General features: G+C 39.4%; 1 protein-coding gene across 17 annotated transcripts in view; it reads right to left on the bottom strand.

The window, feature by feature from the left end:
• The window catches only part of SGIP1 (SH3GL interacting endocytic adaptor 1), a 243,390-nt gene that overhangs the window by 66,352 nt on the left and 160,545 nt on the right, over window positions 1-16,493 (bottom strand). For 9 of the 17 annotated variants that reach the window (XR_009735408.1, XM_061411687.1, XM_061411698.1 and 6 more), the window contains 5 exons: window positions 14,762-14,854; window positions 13,305-13,379; window positions 10,739-11,230; window positions 3,594-3,721; window positions 2,500-2,626 (listed from right to left, as the gene is read on the bottom strand). Coding sequence is in view for 16 of the 17 variants with exons in the window: in XM_061411687.1 (XP_061267671.1) it covers window positions 2,500-2,626; window positions 3,594-3,721; window positions 10,739-11,230; window positions 13,305-13,379; window positions 14,762-14,854 (915 nt within the window). In the remaining variant the exon portion in view is untranslated. The remainder of the gene's footprint in view (window positions 1-2,499; window positions 2,627-3,593; window positions 3,722-10,738; window positions 11,231-13,304; window positions 13,380-14,761; window positions 14,855-16,493) is intronic. The other 8 variants (XM_061411694.1, XM_061411701.1, XM_061411691.1 and 5 more) reach the window with 1 other exon arrangement.

The raw sequence follows: 16,493 nt of genomic DNA on the forward strand, positions 1-16,493 counted from the left end.
CCTTAACTCATGTGGCAGCTTCCCCTCCCTTTCTCAGTCATATATAAAATAACAGCGCAGCTTCTAATTGAAGGTATCCTAAATTCAGTGAAGTACAATTACAAAGGAACATTTCATTATTTGAATGTGACTTATTCACATTCAAAATAGAAAGGGAATAGAAAATAGAAAATCCTATTTTCAGGTGTGGCATCAGTTTTACTAATTTATAATCATAGATCTCATGAAAAAGATTTTATGTCCAATGTCTTGCTAGGGGCGTATTCTTAGATGAATTGTAGGAAGATCAGACATGCCTTTAAAAATTTAGTCCTCGAATTATATTAAACTTTGTACTAAGCAAGTACAAATAATAAGTATCCAGTTTTTGCCACACTTGTCCCTGTTTTGGCACAAGTGTCATAAAAATGTCAAGAAAGTATCATGGTGGAGGGAGGGAAATGTTGAGCCACTGAAGTCAAGAATTTGCTGCTGAAATTCTTCATCTCCCCCAAGCCATCTGACTTTCTTAAGTTGACATACCAAGTCAAGTCATGAACAGGCAGCCCCTTGGTGCTGAACAGCCAAAGAACAACCTCTTCAAAAAGAGATAAACAACACTACACAGGGTGCTGCTGGGTGGTCACTGATAACACATTTACTTCAGAGAGAAATGGCTGTCAGGTGACTCACAGCCACAGGAAATAAAGAACAAGAGAGCGAGGGAGATGAAAACCAAATACAAATAACAGAGCTGAAGAGATTAAATCAGAATGCTTCTCAGCAATGAAGCGATGTGACTAGCCTCTTGGGTGGTCTTTTATTTTTCTTTCTTTCTTTCTGTTTTTAGCCCCTGTATGGCTCATCTTGAAAGAATATGTACTAGCTGTGTTGAGGATCACAGTCACTGGCCAGGTTCTAAGGTTTCTGCAGCAGAGTGCATAAAAACACATGATACAAAACACGGCCACAGGTCAAACGCTCTGTGCGCCATTTTCTCTGTGAATCTCAGTGAGTTGAAGGAATAGGTTAGACAGTCAACTGGGGTCGCTTAAGGTCTACTCTCTGAATGACAGTTTATCATCATTACTTTTCTCTCTGAACAACCAGGAAAATCACAGGGAGTGAGTGGAACAAATGACTTTGAGGCAAAAACCACAGAAAACCAAAGGAGCAGGAGTGAGGGAAATGGCTGTAGTGATCAAGAGCATTAAAGAGAGCTCAAAAGTAAGGTTGGAAGTTACAGAAAAAAACAAAACAGTAAACAACAAAACCCAGAAGGAAACTAGCTAATAGGCATCTAAATAAGAAGCCCTGAATTACCCCAACTGACAATGCAGATAAAGAATAGACTTGACTATATAAATCATGTTAAATATCTGTCTGTTAATGAATCCTACAAAATTGGATAGCAGGCTGTATTTTCACCAAATTTGAAGAATTCTTTGGGGATGGTCTGATTAAAAATATGAAGCAGGTGATAAGGTTGAAATTCTCTCTGAGGGCCTAAGAGGCACATCTTAACTTATTTCCCTGGGAAAAGAGGGATTTCTTCTCTAGAAGAGCTTCAGGCTTTGATCAAAGTACTTCTCACATGGACAACTCTGTAGCATGCTGTTCTTTGGCAAGTAGCAGGAGGAATTTATTCAGCGTTGGTTAATGATTCTCCCAAGCAATGCAGCATGGGCCAGCTGGTTTATAATATGGGAGACTTGGAGGGCATTCAGACAATAAAGGAAGACAAGGGGCAAAAATGGAATGGAAAAGTCCAGGTTAGAGACACCATGCAAACATGAGAGAGGCAGCAGGAGCTGAGGAAGGTGGGTAAAAAGTGGGTAGACAGAGACCAGCCTTGGGAAGAGGGAAGATGCTCCAGGCAAAATGAGGCATTTAAACCTGGGAAAACCATCCAGCTGAGCAGTCATTCTCAACTCTTCACTTTCATCACACCATAAGGAAAGAGGCACAAAGGCATTTACTGAAAATGCCAGCAATGACTTATTTCTTGGGGAAAATTGACCACACATCACTGAAAAGCACTAGAAAAAATGTCAAAACATTTTCTCAAGTCCCACAATGCCCGTGTTTATACCATCTGTCAATGTAAGCAGAACCAAGGTGATGAAGAAATGAAAGCTTCAAGAAAAGAAAAGTTCTACATTTTGTTATTTCTGATGGGTTACATGGTTGGAATTTAAATAAACATTCCCCTCTCAAAGATATCTAAATAATATCTAAGTTACAAGATCTAATTTGATGATTTCTTCTTTACTTTCATGAATACATCTGTATGGAGACAGAATAAGAGAATTCCACATTCTTTTACTTGCTTATCTGCTTAGCTAAAGCATTTGCCTTCTTTGCTGAGAAGGTGCTTTTAAAAGAAGAGTCAGATGATAGTAGCAAAACACACAGCAAAACAATTTTGACCAGAAACATAGGGTGTTAGGGTTTTCAGATCATAAAAAAAATAGCCAGTCAAAACCACAAATGGATTAAAAGAGAGGAGATAATTTTTACCAACTGTGGGAGTGGTGGCCGCACTCAAGGAATTGGTAGATGATATTGAAGAAGTGCTTTCAGCCCGGGCTAGGGGTGCTATCGGAGGAGGGCTGGAAGAATGGATGGGAGGGCTGAAAGGTCGGGGCTGCAGGGAGAAGAAAAGAAATGGAAAGTTAGATTCACAGGTCTTCCTTTCATATTTTTAACATCTCCCAGCTCCAGATATGACAACTCAGGTTCTTAAAAGAGGACAGGTGGTACCATTTTTTCATTGAAATTGATTTTATCTGTACAAGAGCTTGTGGATGGAGCCAGAGGAAACAAACTATAATGGGCTACACTCAACAGATATATCACATTAAGAGAAGCCGAGATCTGGGATGTGGTCAGTGATGTTTCAGGATGGTGGACTCACATGCCCTTAGGGACTAAATAAGTGACATAAAGTGAGAGCTTATACCTACTGAAAGATATCTGAATACAAAATACTGTAGTGTGCTGGCTAAACCAGATGTCAGGGACATCATTATTACCCTGTGACTCCTGTATGTGAATTCCAAAGAAATTTACCTCTGCCAGAGTCTCTTAATTGTTTGCACAGAATGTTTTCCACCCCTCGCCTTAAAACATGATGCAAAACTTCCAAAAAACTTCCCAAAAAATTCCCTGAGCCGCCACTCTCCTTTATATTCACCCAGTGTGTATACCACCAATAACTTCTCTGTAGTCTGGGGTCAGAAATCTGGACTTCTCCTCTCTAGGAGTCTTCCAAAATCAGAAAAATATGGTGAAAGGAAACACCTCCCATTCCAAAGGATTTAGGACGATTGAGTATTATTATCTTAATTTTCATCAAACCCACTGGGGTAGAACTGAAGACCCCATGATCCTGTTCCTACTACTTTAGGCCGTGGCTTGAATGATGGTGGAGATTTGAGGGCAATTGAAATACACACTCTGACTGCAGTGACTTTCAGATTTTGGCCGTCAGGGCCATTGGTGCAGGCGCTGTAAGGCTTAGACCTGGAGTTGAGATGACCCATGTTCAGGCATTTGGACTCTGTCATTCCCACTGTATGCTTCTGAGCGGGACAGGGCAGAAGGGAACATACCACATCTCCGATGCCAGGCTTCCCTGGAGGTAGCTTTGGCCGAGACGGAGGCCGGGGAGGAGGTGGGGGTGGGGTCGTGCTGCTGCAAGGAACCAAGGGGGTGGCTGGCCGAGCAGGGGATGATGCACCTGAAAAACAAGCTGGTATTAAAAAAGGCTAGAGACATAGGTGGTCAAAGAGCTGTTATCATTTGATCCCACCTTTCCATTCCCACAGTAGAGTGTAATCACCAATACGTTCTTCACCTCAGCAGTTAATACAGTCAAGACTGTAGCACATGGGGTTTGGGTTTATTTTTTTTCAATAAAGAAAAAAAATCACTCAGTTGAACTATGGTTGATGGCTGAAGCTGAAGCTCATTGCCTTTTGTTGTCATGTGACACCCAGTGAAAGGTAAATCCTTTTATAACTCCCTGTGACAGAAAATATATACTTAACACTCTTTTGGCTGGGTGAGTGGGTAGCTTTCATTCTGATCATGATACACATGAAACTTATGATAGATTTTCTTGATCTTTACATATTCAGAATTTATGTCCAAGATGAAAACGGAGGTTAGAACTTGAAGAAAAAAGATTTTTCACAGTATATGTATATATGTGTGCAAAAGTCGTGTTCGAATTTTTGTGACCCTATGGACTGTAGCCCACCAGGCTCCTCTGTCCATGGGATTCTCCAGGCAAGAATACTTGAGTGGGTGGCCATGCCTTCCTCCAGGGGATCTTCCTGCCCCAGGGATTGAACCCACGTCTCTTTTGTCTCCTGCACTGGCAGGCGGGTTCTTTACCACTAAGTGCCACCTGGAAAGTCCATATATGTGTGTGTGTGTGTGTGTATAAATATGTGTTATGTATATAAATACTTTCATATATCTATAAAACATGTAGAAGAGAATTATCCTTCTTACTGTGCTTTACGATATGAGTAGTAACTTCATATAGCAAAGTAGTAGTAACTTCATCAAGCAAACCCTTGATGGTAAGCAAAGAACAAAATATAAGAAAGTACATTAGCTATTGTGAGCGTACTTTGTTTGTGGAATCTTAACAGAAATACATTGGATTTAGAGGATTTTAGTTTTTAAAGGAGGCTGCTTAGGAACCTGTCTGTGTAGAGGTTGCCTGCGACGATTTTTGTGATGATTTTTAAGAGTCTCTTGGATTTACTTTTCTGGCTGTCAATGACAAACAAGAGAAATACAGAGCACACACAGAGGTCGGCATGCACGCTAATGAGCACACCAGAGGGCTTAGACTTAGGGGTTGGCCTATCTTCAGGCGTATGTCCGGGATATACGGGAAAACTACTTGGCTAACAATCTTAAGGAAGTCAAATCAATATTCCAAATGGTTCTTGTTCAGTCAGAGAATTTCCAGCTACTCCTGAGGCTTTTTCACATTGGTTAGAAGCACAGGTATCAAATTACTCCAAGAAAATTCCAAGAAATTCTGCCCAAAGAAAATGTCTCCCCCTCCCCCTACCTCCCCTCTAACACACCACAAAACTCTGCTCTCTGGAGAATCCTAGACCAGATTTTCAAGAAACTTTGAAATTTGAATCTTTGAATTTTCAGATTTTCAGGCAACTTTAACCATCAAAGCTCATCATCTCAGGATCTGCTTCCAACTTAGGAGAGTCCTTGGGAGTGAAAGCCTTGTTCCTCTGTTTAAAGCAGTTTGAAATCTTGAGTTTGTTGTGTTTATCTGTGTGGTTTATTGTAAGTGTAATTACATTAGTGTGAAACCATACTAATTACCACCCATCCTACCAATATTTCCTAGTTACCACTACGAACTTTTAACTGTAGTCTCACTTTTTATTTTGTTGGCCCAGTATCTACGCTACACATTTTACTTGCATTATCTCATTTTATCCCCACAATAAGCTTTGAAGGAAAGTACTTCTACTATCTCCCTGGAAAGTAAGGCTCAGAGATATTCAATAACTTAATCAATGTCATATAGTTCAAATGGCCTATTTAACTACAAAGTCTGAGTTTTTAAATGTAGTATCTTGTAGCTATAGGTGGTGGCCTATATAATGTAGCCCCACATTTTGCACAAAGCCTGGTCTTCTTTTTGCATGGGCCGACTGCACTTTTCTCTCAATATAAATATCCTTAGTCTTTTGCTGATCTTCTCTTGAATAAACGAATAGGGGATATTTCAACAGGTCCCACGACAAAGGTTTCTTTACACCTAGGATGTTTTCAGAAGTGACAGCAAAAAGATGGGAAATAAACGTTAACACAGCAAAGTTTTTGTCTGGAAGTTTTATAGAACTGTTTTGGGGGTTCTGTTTTGCTGGAAAACCATGTCATGGGGGTTGGGTCAAAATGTCTATCCAGGGGTCTATTTCCAAGAAATGGTCTTCTGAGTCAATCCCAGGAAAAGGTCAGCTGCTTATCCTTTTCCTACAAGTTCCAGAAGGGAAATTTTAAAATCCAGTTTCAGTAATTCTTGGAAAAGTGGTAACAAGTTATCATGGAGGCAGTATGAAATACTAAAGAAACTGATGAAAAGTCAGATGACCTGAGCTCTGGCTCTGTCCACCTCCTATCAACTATAAGAAGTTGACTTCTCTGAACCTCAGCTTCATGTTTTAAAATACAGGACATGTTTCTACCTTACAAGGCAGTTGCAACAATTGAAATGGAAAATGCTCATTTAAGTATTACCAAGTCATAAAATACTACACAAATGGAAGGCAGTTGTTGATGATGGTAAAATTTGTGCTTTTGATACAGATACAACTAAAAGCGAAGAAAAAAGTGGCTAGTTAACTGGCTGTGTTTTCCTTTTGGAGTACCCTGTTTAACTTACTTTTTCTTTACTGAATTGATCTCATTGATTTGTTATGCAGTTAGACAACACCAAGGGAGTTTTAAAAAGCAAAACCCTGTTTCACAGCAGAGGGTAGTTTGGGCCTACGGAGTATTTCATAATTGAACTAAGGCCTCACACGATGTTGTGAGATTACACAATTATTTTGTACTGAAAGAGTAAAGAGGGTTATTTGCACATCTCTACCCTTATTCTTCGATCTTCAATTCTACTCATTTCCCCTTCAAGCAGTGTTTATTCCCAAGACAATGCTAGAAACTAATTGGACAACATTGTTTAGCTTTAAAAATCATATGTACATTTGAATTTGTGAATTCAAAAAGTTGGCAACCACTGACATGCTCTTGATCCATCTGCTGCTTTCAACCTGAAATCCCATCATAGTTTCTTTGGTAACTCCTGAGGACCATAAAACAATGGCTCCAACTTTCACTTCTTTTTGTTTGTGTGTGGGGGTGTGGGGGTGGGGGTGTGTGTGTGTTGTGGAGTCGGAGGCGGGCAGCTGGGGAGAAGTGATCACTGGAATTCAACAAATCTCAGGTCAGACAGATCTTGACTTTGCTATTTATTGCTTTGTGGCTGTGGCCAAGTCCTGCCTTTGAGCTTCCATTTCCTTACCTGTAAAATGAGGCTAGTATATCACAGTGTTATAGGGGAGAATCAAATGAATGAAAATATATGTACTTTGAAATATGTAAAGAATTATTCTTTCCCAACTTGTGTTTCTTAGAACACAATTATACTATTTCTTTGACAAAAGTATTAAACACATGTGGAAAAGTTTTCATACTATGTGTCTTTTTAGGTAACTGGCACATTAAAAGCCCTAAAACAGTATGGCTCAGTGGAGTTTTCTGCAATGATGAAAATGTTCTGGAATAAGTGCTGTCCAATAAGATAGTCATTAGTCACTTGTGCCCACTGAGTACTGAACTGTGGCTCCTGCATCTGAATAATTGATTTTTAATTTTAATTAATTGCCATTAAGATTAAAATAGCCACATATGCTTAAAGGCTTCCATTTTGGACATTGCTGCTCTAAAAAAACTTGTAGTTAGGAAATATATTTGTTTGATTCAACCCCAGGTAGTTCAAATTCATTTGTTTATGGATGTGTGGGGTGTGTCTGTTTGTGTTTAGCATCTTTTAATATGGGTTTACTTTCCCCAGTTGGGAAATGTTGAACATTCTATCTTTACTAACACTTCTCTTTCCCTGGTCTCCAAAATTGCTACAGGCCAAGGAAACACTTTTTCCATTCCATCCCCTGGGCACACAGCCCACACAGGAGAAGAGATAGTCTTTGCCAAGAATCAGTGTCTGCATTCCAGTAAAGCAATATTCTGGCCAAACTATGTATTTTAAATCTTTGCCATAAGGAAATTAAAGTTCTTGAAGCAAATTCTTAACTTGCAACTTTTTCAACAGCAGGTAACTATTCCGATCCACAAGTACTGTCTAAACTTGGTCAGTGACAGTCATCTTGCTGTGACTGAAATTTTTAATGTAGGTATACAGTTTGAGATACACAGGAAAAGTTATTCCCATCAGGCTGTTATAAAAAGCAGATAATGATAAGCATTACTAATCTTTAAAACATGAGACCATATCCTATTGTTTCAATCCTAAGTTTATATTTCTGCCAATCTGTTTAATGAGCAAATAAACTGGGACTTAATTAAGGAAATAATGGTGCACAGTTTTATTTATTCATGAGTTTCACTGGCCCAGTTTGGTTTTCCACTTAGAAATTCAATTCTTTAATATTAGCAAAGTATAGTATTTTCCAGCTCAATTATTAAGAACCAATAGTCTTTACTGGTAACACTTTCAAGTAATTTTAAGTAAGAATATGGAAGTTAAACATAAAAATGACAACAAAACTGCCAAGGATTCCAGAAAGAAAGCTAGAGCTACTCTATTTATTCATTAAATCAATGATCAATTCAATTAATCAAGTATATCCCAGAACCTTGTAGAAGGTGCTTGAGGAGCCTGGGGAGTGTCCTGTCCTCCCCTCCCCCAACTAAAGGTGTTTACTTTGGGTAGAGTATAGTGACCAGGCCACTGGAGAGAAGGTATTATTCCTTGAAAAGCACTTTCAGAAGACTCAGAGCCTGGCCCAGGAAAGAGTCCCATTCAAGACAGTGGAAACATGTCTTTCTTTGACAAAGGACAACCAGCTTCTTTTGGGCTGAGGTCTGGACTGGAGTCTTTACTTAGAGGACCTTTATTATCTTTACAGTTAGGTAAGGACCCTTACATCACCCCCAAAAGATCTAAAAAAGAAATAGAGGGTGGAGGTGGGGCTCTAAGCCCCAGAAATACAGAAAGGAGCACAAAGCAGTAGGTTTGGAGAAAAGACTTTTGGCGATCTTGATGACAGTGTGTAATACAGGTGCATGTCAGGGTCAGATAAGTTTGTGATATTTTGTCACTAAACCTTGCAAGGGCTCCTGGAGGGCATAGTGGTTAAGAACACAGGCCTGGGATCAGATAGATCTGAGAATGAATACCAAGTCTATCACCTCTAGCAGTGTAAACTTAGGCAAATTACTAAACATCCATGAGCCTCAGTTTTCATATCTGTAAAATGGGGGAAATAAGAGTATTCACCTCATGAGGCTGTTGTAAAAATGAAATGATGTGCATAAAGTTCTTAGCATGAAGCCAGGAAAAGAAACTATAGCTGTTGTTCTTATTGGCAAAATAAAGGCTCTCTAGGACCCTATAAAGAAACCTGCTGATTTTGTTTTAGCACAGTTTTTCAAACTTAAATTTGATTATTGAACTGTTTTCCCTTTCTGGTGAAGGAGGAGAACACCTGTGATACAAAACACTGATTTTGTGTACAGTACAGAAGATTCTCCAGTCTTTTCCTTGATTAGCTTGGATGCTCTCACTTTAAAGCTCAGAGCAATTTGCAAATGCAGAGCAAACACTGAAAGATGTGCCCTTGAAAGCAGAAGCAATGATGACTATTAAAACAGAGACAAACATACTTCCTTGGTGTCTCTTAGTAGATTCGAATAATTTAAACTTGGTCACCTCTTTCAAAGCAAATAAAAAACAAATAGCCCTTGACATCCCTGAGAAGGTACCTAACAAAAAGGACAGGAACAAGAGAGAAGGCACCAGAGGATCTTGGTAGACAAACAAGAGCATGAATGGAATGAGTGATACAGAAGAAGAATGCATTAGGAATATCGTGATCTTTCCTGGGTATGCATGGCAGTTCCCACCCTTTCATCATTAGAGAATACAAAATGAAGCTTCAAACAGGAAAATCAAAAAAATCAGATTCCATGTCAATGTTTGCATGTAGAGTCCCAAAAGGTACATTTGTGACAAACTGCTCCATCACCTGTCACCACATTTAGAACTGACCTTATAGGCTGACTAGCCTGTCAAATGATGACATCAGAGAGCAGTTTGTTTCAGTGGCAGCCTGATTAGGCTGGAGATGCAATAAGGCAGCCTCTTTTTTGCTGTCCTCTAAAATCTCCTTTTCAAATCCTACTTCTTTTTCTCTGAAATAGAGAAGTTAACATAGTTTTCCCCAATTAAAAAAAGAAAAGAAATAGAAAACACATATACCTACAAAAACCAGGGCTTTTGGAAAAAATATAGATTTATAAGCTTATAAATCAAATAATGTCTGAGGATCGAATGTATAACACGGTGATTATAGTTGATAACACTATATTGTATGATTGAAATTTGCCAAGAGAGTAGAGTTTAAATGTTCTCATCAAAAAAAAAAAGGTAAGTATGTGAGGTGATGGATGTATTAACTTGGTGGGAAGAATATTTCACAACGTATGTGTGTATCAAATCATCACATTGTACACTGTAAATATCTCATAATTTTGTCAGTTATATTTCAATAAAGTGGAAGAATTAAAAAAACAAAAAAACAACTAGGGCCCCTGTGGAGACATCTGATGAGGAAATCAGACATTTAACTTGAAGCACATTTTCTGTGAAACCTGTCTTTCTAGAACTTTCCTGAATTCTAAAAATGACATCACAGCTTTCTTTAAAAAATAGAGATCTTATCCGCAGGGTGGAAGGGCACTCCTAAGGGTCAGGAGTGCAGGGCAGGACACATCCACAGACTTGCACTATGACCGCGAGCATTCGATGGACTAGGACATGCCACAGAGCACAGGACACCCGCACCAAAGGAGGGATGGCTGAAGCTCTAAAGCCAACTGCCAGGCAGGAGGAGGGTGTTGCTCACACTGCAGCAGCCACGGCCATTCCCGGTCACACGAAGCACACGCAAACAGTGAGACGTACCACTGGTGATCCCCGTACCACTGCCCGAGCCGGGTCCGGGGGATGAGACCACAGTCCTGTAGGTGGGTGGTGGTGGGGGAGGCGGAGTTGCTCTCTGTCCCAACCCAAAATCTTTAGGAGATGAGATTGTTTCTAAGTAATCGTCTTTAATGAAGTTCTGCTCAGCGACTTTCTTCTGGACTTCTTCTAAATTGAGCGGCGATGGTACACTGCGAGGAGGACCCGGAGGTCCTGAGGGGCCAGGAGGACCCGGGGGGCCCGGAGGTGGGGAGTCAGCTGGGTTGTCTGAGGCAGCTGGTGGGGACACCACCTTTTCCCTTGGAGTCAACTCTGGAGTAACACGTTCCGGGGATGTGTCAGAAAAATGGACCCACTTGTCTTCAGCATTAACAGCAACAGACTTGGGGGATAACACGGGGCCAAAAATGCTGTCCAAATCATTGATGGATGGTAGCTTTTCAATTTTGACCTCTGTGGCTGATTGGTCATTTCCTGTGGTTAAAGTAGTTGATTTTAAAATTTAATTGACTTTGTTAAAATTATTTGTATAGGAAGTGGGAGGGGTGAGGCAAAGCCTGATAAATAGGTTATCTTGTGAGGTGCCAAATTGGACATATTTCATGATGGAAAAATATCTTGATTGTAGTTGAAGGGGAGGAGAGAGTTCCCTGCCTCTATATTGTGAACATTACCTTTTTGGCTATTATTTACCCTTGTGTGAGGTGATCTGACTTGGCCACATCTACCATCACCAGAAGCTCCAGCATGCAACTGGTCATTCTGAGAAGGCATTCTCAGAAGTGTACAGGCTCTGGAACTGCAAATTTCAAAAGGGAGGTCCCTTTGGAAAGTCTGGCCTAATGAAATACATAGGACACAACAGAAAAAGAACTGATGGCTGAAAATCACCCTCATATTTGACGCAGATTGTCTACTCTAGCATATTAAATGAAAGTGTTTGGTGAAACCAATGATAATATATGTTAGTTAAAAAAATTATCACATCATAAGTAGTTGTATATCTTCCACCTTGAACACACCAGAAACACAGCACAAAGATTAAAGAGATATCCCCACATGAATATTTACAAATATACACAAACACACCCCACGCACCACACACATAGGATATTGAGAAGAATTGTTACATACAAACCCATTTAATAAGGAACAAAATTATAAGAAACCTTTATAATTTCTTTTCTCATCAAGTCTAACCTGTTAATACCATAGGCATAACTGATATATATATATATATGAATTCATGAAATAAAAAGTCTGTTTTGCTTAAATTTTAGCATTAGCTATTCTTTTTAATTCTTACCAATAACAAGAGGAAACCTAAAACTATCTTCTATAGCTTGGCGGGAAGTAGTTGATAACTGAAATGTGAGGAATTGTACCATTTTTTAAACCAAGATTATTCAAATTAGAAATTGTTACCTAAATAATTTCAGGGCATGAGCCATTTTACATTTAAATAACCTTTTAGCTGTAAGAGTAGGCTTAGTATTCTTATATTTTCACATTTGAAAAAAGTTAACCTTCAAGGTTTCAAGGCCACAAATAAATGGGATAGCAGTTTGCCTGGGCCACAGTATTTATAATTTCACTGCTGGTAGATTTACTTATCTCTAACATATTCATGAGAATACAAGGGGCCAAAATGATTTGAACTTGTAAACACCTTTACCTGTGCACACTGGATGACTCTCTGTTGGGTCTGAGTCAATATAAATTTCATCAGTGACTATGTCTTGCATTTGCTCTTGTTGATAAATACCCCCTCTGTAGTTATCAAACTCACCAGACTGCATAAATAGCTATGGATGAAGCTGCAATAGAATTCCAAAGGTGATGAAGAACTACATTCTAAGGACCCAGACACATAAAATAACTATTACTGCTTTTGAATTGCTAGTCCAGTAAGACTAGGTACATTATAAATTGTAGGACTCCATAGTATTGATTTTAATAGATGGTAAAAATATGCCTTAGAAGTCATCTGTCTAAAGGCATGCTGCAGTTCCTTGCCATATTTCATCATCCTTATACATCGCTTTGCCATGGGATAATAAATAATGACTACTGGGAAAAAGCCTGCACCACCCTAGCTTACCTGTATGCTGCATATTCCAGGACCCATTTTATTATTATTGTGGACTACACAATATTAATTCTAGATAAAAACTTATCAGCTCTTAGAAAAATACGAATTATGCCTTGAGACTTTTAATTCTTCAGTCATTTAAAATGAGGTCCAATGAAGTGAAATGTCAATTAAACAATGGCTTTTGATATTGAGTTTTTATTTCTCTTATCTCACAAATAAACATGGCCTTTGTTCAACAAAATTATACAGAGGAAAAAATGAGAAAGTGAACCTTTTTGTGAAACCTGGGAGTGATACTTAAAGAAGTGTACATAGTAAACTGCAGTGGAGGTAAAACTAAATGCATGTTCACGTTTAGTCTAGCCTATAGATTTCAACACATCAAAGGCATGTTGAGGTCCAGGGCCGCTGCTGATTGCCACACCATCCTAGGACAGAAAAAATAAAGCTTACCTGGTCCAACTGTTAAGGGGGAGCCTGTTCGGGGTGGGGTGGCTGGTACATTTTTTGGAGGCAGTGGGGGAGGTGCTGCCAAGAGATGAGAAGCCATGCATTACTGATCACTTTCTCCCTAAGTTATGGAATATTTCCCAGATAAGCAGGATTTGGGCTTTCATTCATATTCTGCTATTGGAAAAGGAATAACTATTAGCAGTCCATATATTTTTTTTAAGTTCAAAGTTTAGTGATTGAAGCAGGACTCATTCAGATTCTTTCACTTTATGATAGGAATTTGTCAAAAGAAAGTCAGATAATAGCAACAACAATATCATCATTTCATTCATTCATTCCTTTGTTTTATAAGTGTCAAAAGCCACCAAAGTCCTGTGACCTGTACTAGGAATGAAGGACACGGGGTTGAAAACAATGAGCCTTTGCTCTCAAGGAATTTACAACTGAATGAAGGAAGACTGTGGTCCCAGGCAACTGCAATCCAGAGTGTGGTCAAGGAAAGGAGAGCAGCCTGGGTGAGGGGCTTTTAATAGAGTCAGGATATTATAGCTTGGATTGAGTCAGGAAAGATTTCTCAAAGTAATGTCTTGAATTTGGGCATATTTTTGACATCTAAAGCAAAATTATTTGGGTCAAGGAAGAATGAACAGATTCCTTTGGTGGAAATTATAGCTGAAAAAAATCCTTGGGCTAGAAAAAGTATTGTCTTACAAGCCCAACCCAGACTCATCCTTTTGAACTGGGCTGTCACTTTGCGGGCAAAGTTAAGAATTTCAACAGGTAAGTCTTTTTTTTCTTTTCATTCTTTAAATGTATGTTTTCCTTTCACTGCTATATCTGGTAAATCTGACGAGTTTCCTTTTTCTTCAGGACTTCTTTCCCCAGTTACCTGGAGTAGGGGTTAGGGGCATTCTGGAATAAACAGGGCTGATGGCTCTGCTTTGAGATAAATGTGCCCTGATCTTCTATCTCAGCTTCTCTCTCCCATATGGCATCATTCCTCTTGTTCTCCAGTTAAACTCTTTCCCCTCAAGGTGTCCTCTCTATCTTTTGAAGCCTCAGTTGTTCTGTAGGACAAGCAGAGACCTTATCTGACCTGGTTAGCTCTGTGTTGTGCGCTAGCCCATGCCTAGAACGTAGCAGGGTCTTTAGTCCACTTGCTTATCATGCCTACATAAACCTATTGAATAAATGAATGAATAAGCCTGTGAGATGTCACACAGAAGCAGCTGTGGTTCAAAGTTACTTATTTTACTTTATTTATTGTATTATTCTTGTCTCAACCGACTGTCCTAGACCCCTTAACTCTAATGCTTATTAGAATCATACCTCTTCTCAATATTAAACAGTCCAAATGTTGCTTACGTAGACTTCCTAAGGCTTGCCTAATTTCACTATGCAGACAGACAGTAAAATGAGTCACTTATTTTTCCAGACAGAGCAGACACATAACTTACTTCCAGTGGGAAAAGGCCTTGTTAACTTTGGCGACTCCACGCTTGGATTAATTGGTTGGCCTGGACCCCATATCTCAGGCTGATCTAAAAGAACTGGAAACATAAAAAGAAAATTTCCCCGGGTGAGTTGAAAAAAGAAACATCCTGATTTTAGAATTTATAATTTCAAGTTAAAGTGGAGCTTGACAAAATTATTTCTGCCTTGCCTCAGTCCTAGTAAATTAACTTAGAGATGTGCTGTTCCTGATTCTCTTCAATCAGAGAATGGAAAAAACAGCAGGGTGTGCATGTTTGTGTGTGTGTGTGAGCCCGTGCGCAGATGGGGTATCTGTGTGTGGACATACAGCTAAACAAAAACTTGCAAAACAGAGTGTCTGCATTCTTTTCCTGGTGGGTCACTTAAGGACATTCTAAATATCAGTACGTTTCTGGTATCCACTTGAAAATACAGGCATTATTCCCATGGACACTTGTTTTAAGTTGGTTTATTAAAGTTTGCCAAGAATATGCTTCAAGAATGAAAATGTCTGAATTCTGTACAATTCTTCTCACCTTTAAAGGATCTTATGGGATCTTTAAACAAGTCTTTTACAACATTATAAAGAGAAATGAAATTATTTAGAAAGGGTGAACATGTTAAAAGAACCAGAAAAATAAACAAGTGCTTAGCCATCTAAGGGCTTCCTGTTGGCTCAGTGGTAAAGAACCTGCCTGCCAATGCGGGAGATACAAGAGATGTGGGTTCGATCCTGGGCTTGGGAAGATCAGGGGAGGAGGAACTGTCAACTCACTCCAGTGTTCTTGCCCAGAGAATCCCTTGGACAGAGGAGCCTGGCAGGCTACAGTCCGTAGAGTTGCAAAGAGTTGGATGGGACAGAGTATGCATGCATGCAGACATCTAAAGTCAATCAGGGCAATTGGTATTAGGCCTAAGGACAATGAATCTAATATTTCATCTATTCTTTGTTTCTTCCTTCTGACTTTTTTTGTTGCTATGGTAGCAATATGATACACTAGTTCTCATCATCTCTCATGTGCCAGGGTCTCTGTAAGTACTGCCTGTGATTCATTATGTTGTAAAACACAGGCTGGGAATTAGTTGGATGTGGATTTGATCCAGCCTCCATGGGGTCGCAAAGAGTTGGACACGACTGAGCGACTGAACTGAACCGAACTACTAGGACGTTGGGCAATTCATGTAACCTCTGAGCTTCCCTTCTTTCAGTGCAGAGATAGTAAGAACCATCTCTAAGAGTTAGTATAAGTATTAAAGGAGGTAATGTATATAAATATAATGTACACAAAATACCTATCACAAGGCCAATAGCTATTATGATTTTTCAGTCCTCACCATACCACCACGTGGCTGATGTTGAGGAAACCAAAGATGACAGTGATTAAACAACGTGCTCAGCAACACATGGTGAACATAGAAGAGCTAAGGTCTGGTCCCAGGCACGCATACCTAACTCCAAAAAACACACTTTCCTCTCAGGCCTTGTAAACTAGTGATAGAAGAATCAATCAAAAATGTAAGAGTGGGTAGATAAGAAAAGTAGGTGGAAGAGCTAGTATGCTTGGTGCCAAGGTTGGAACTTTACAGAACTTCAGGGGCTGAAAGCACCTAGAGCATAATCAGGCCAGGCTTATTGTGTGTCTCCTCTTCATCACAGACCTCAGTGATGGTCTTAGCTTTGTTTTTTGTTTTAACACGAAAGCATACATTGTCCAA

This window comes from Bos javanicus, chromosome 3, assembly GCF_032452875.1.
Source record: "Bos javanicus breed banteng chromosome 3, ARS-OSU_banteng_1.0, whole genome shotgun sequence".
Lineage (NCBI taxonomy): Eukaryota > Metazoa > Chordata > Mammalia > Artiodactyla > Bovidae > Bos > Bos javanicus.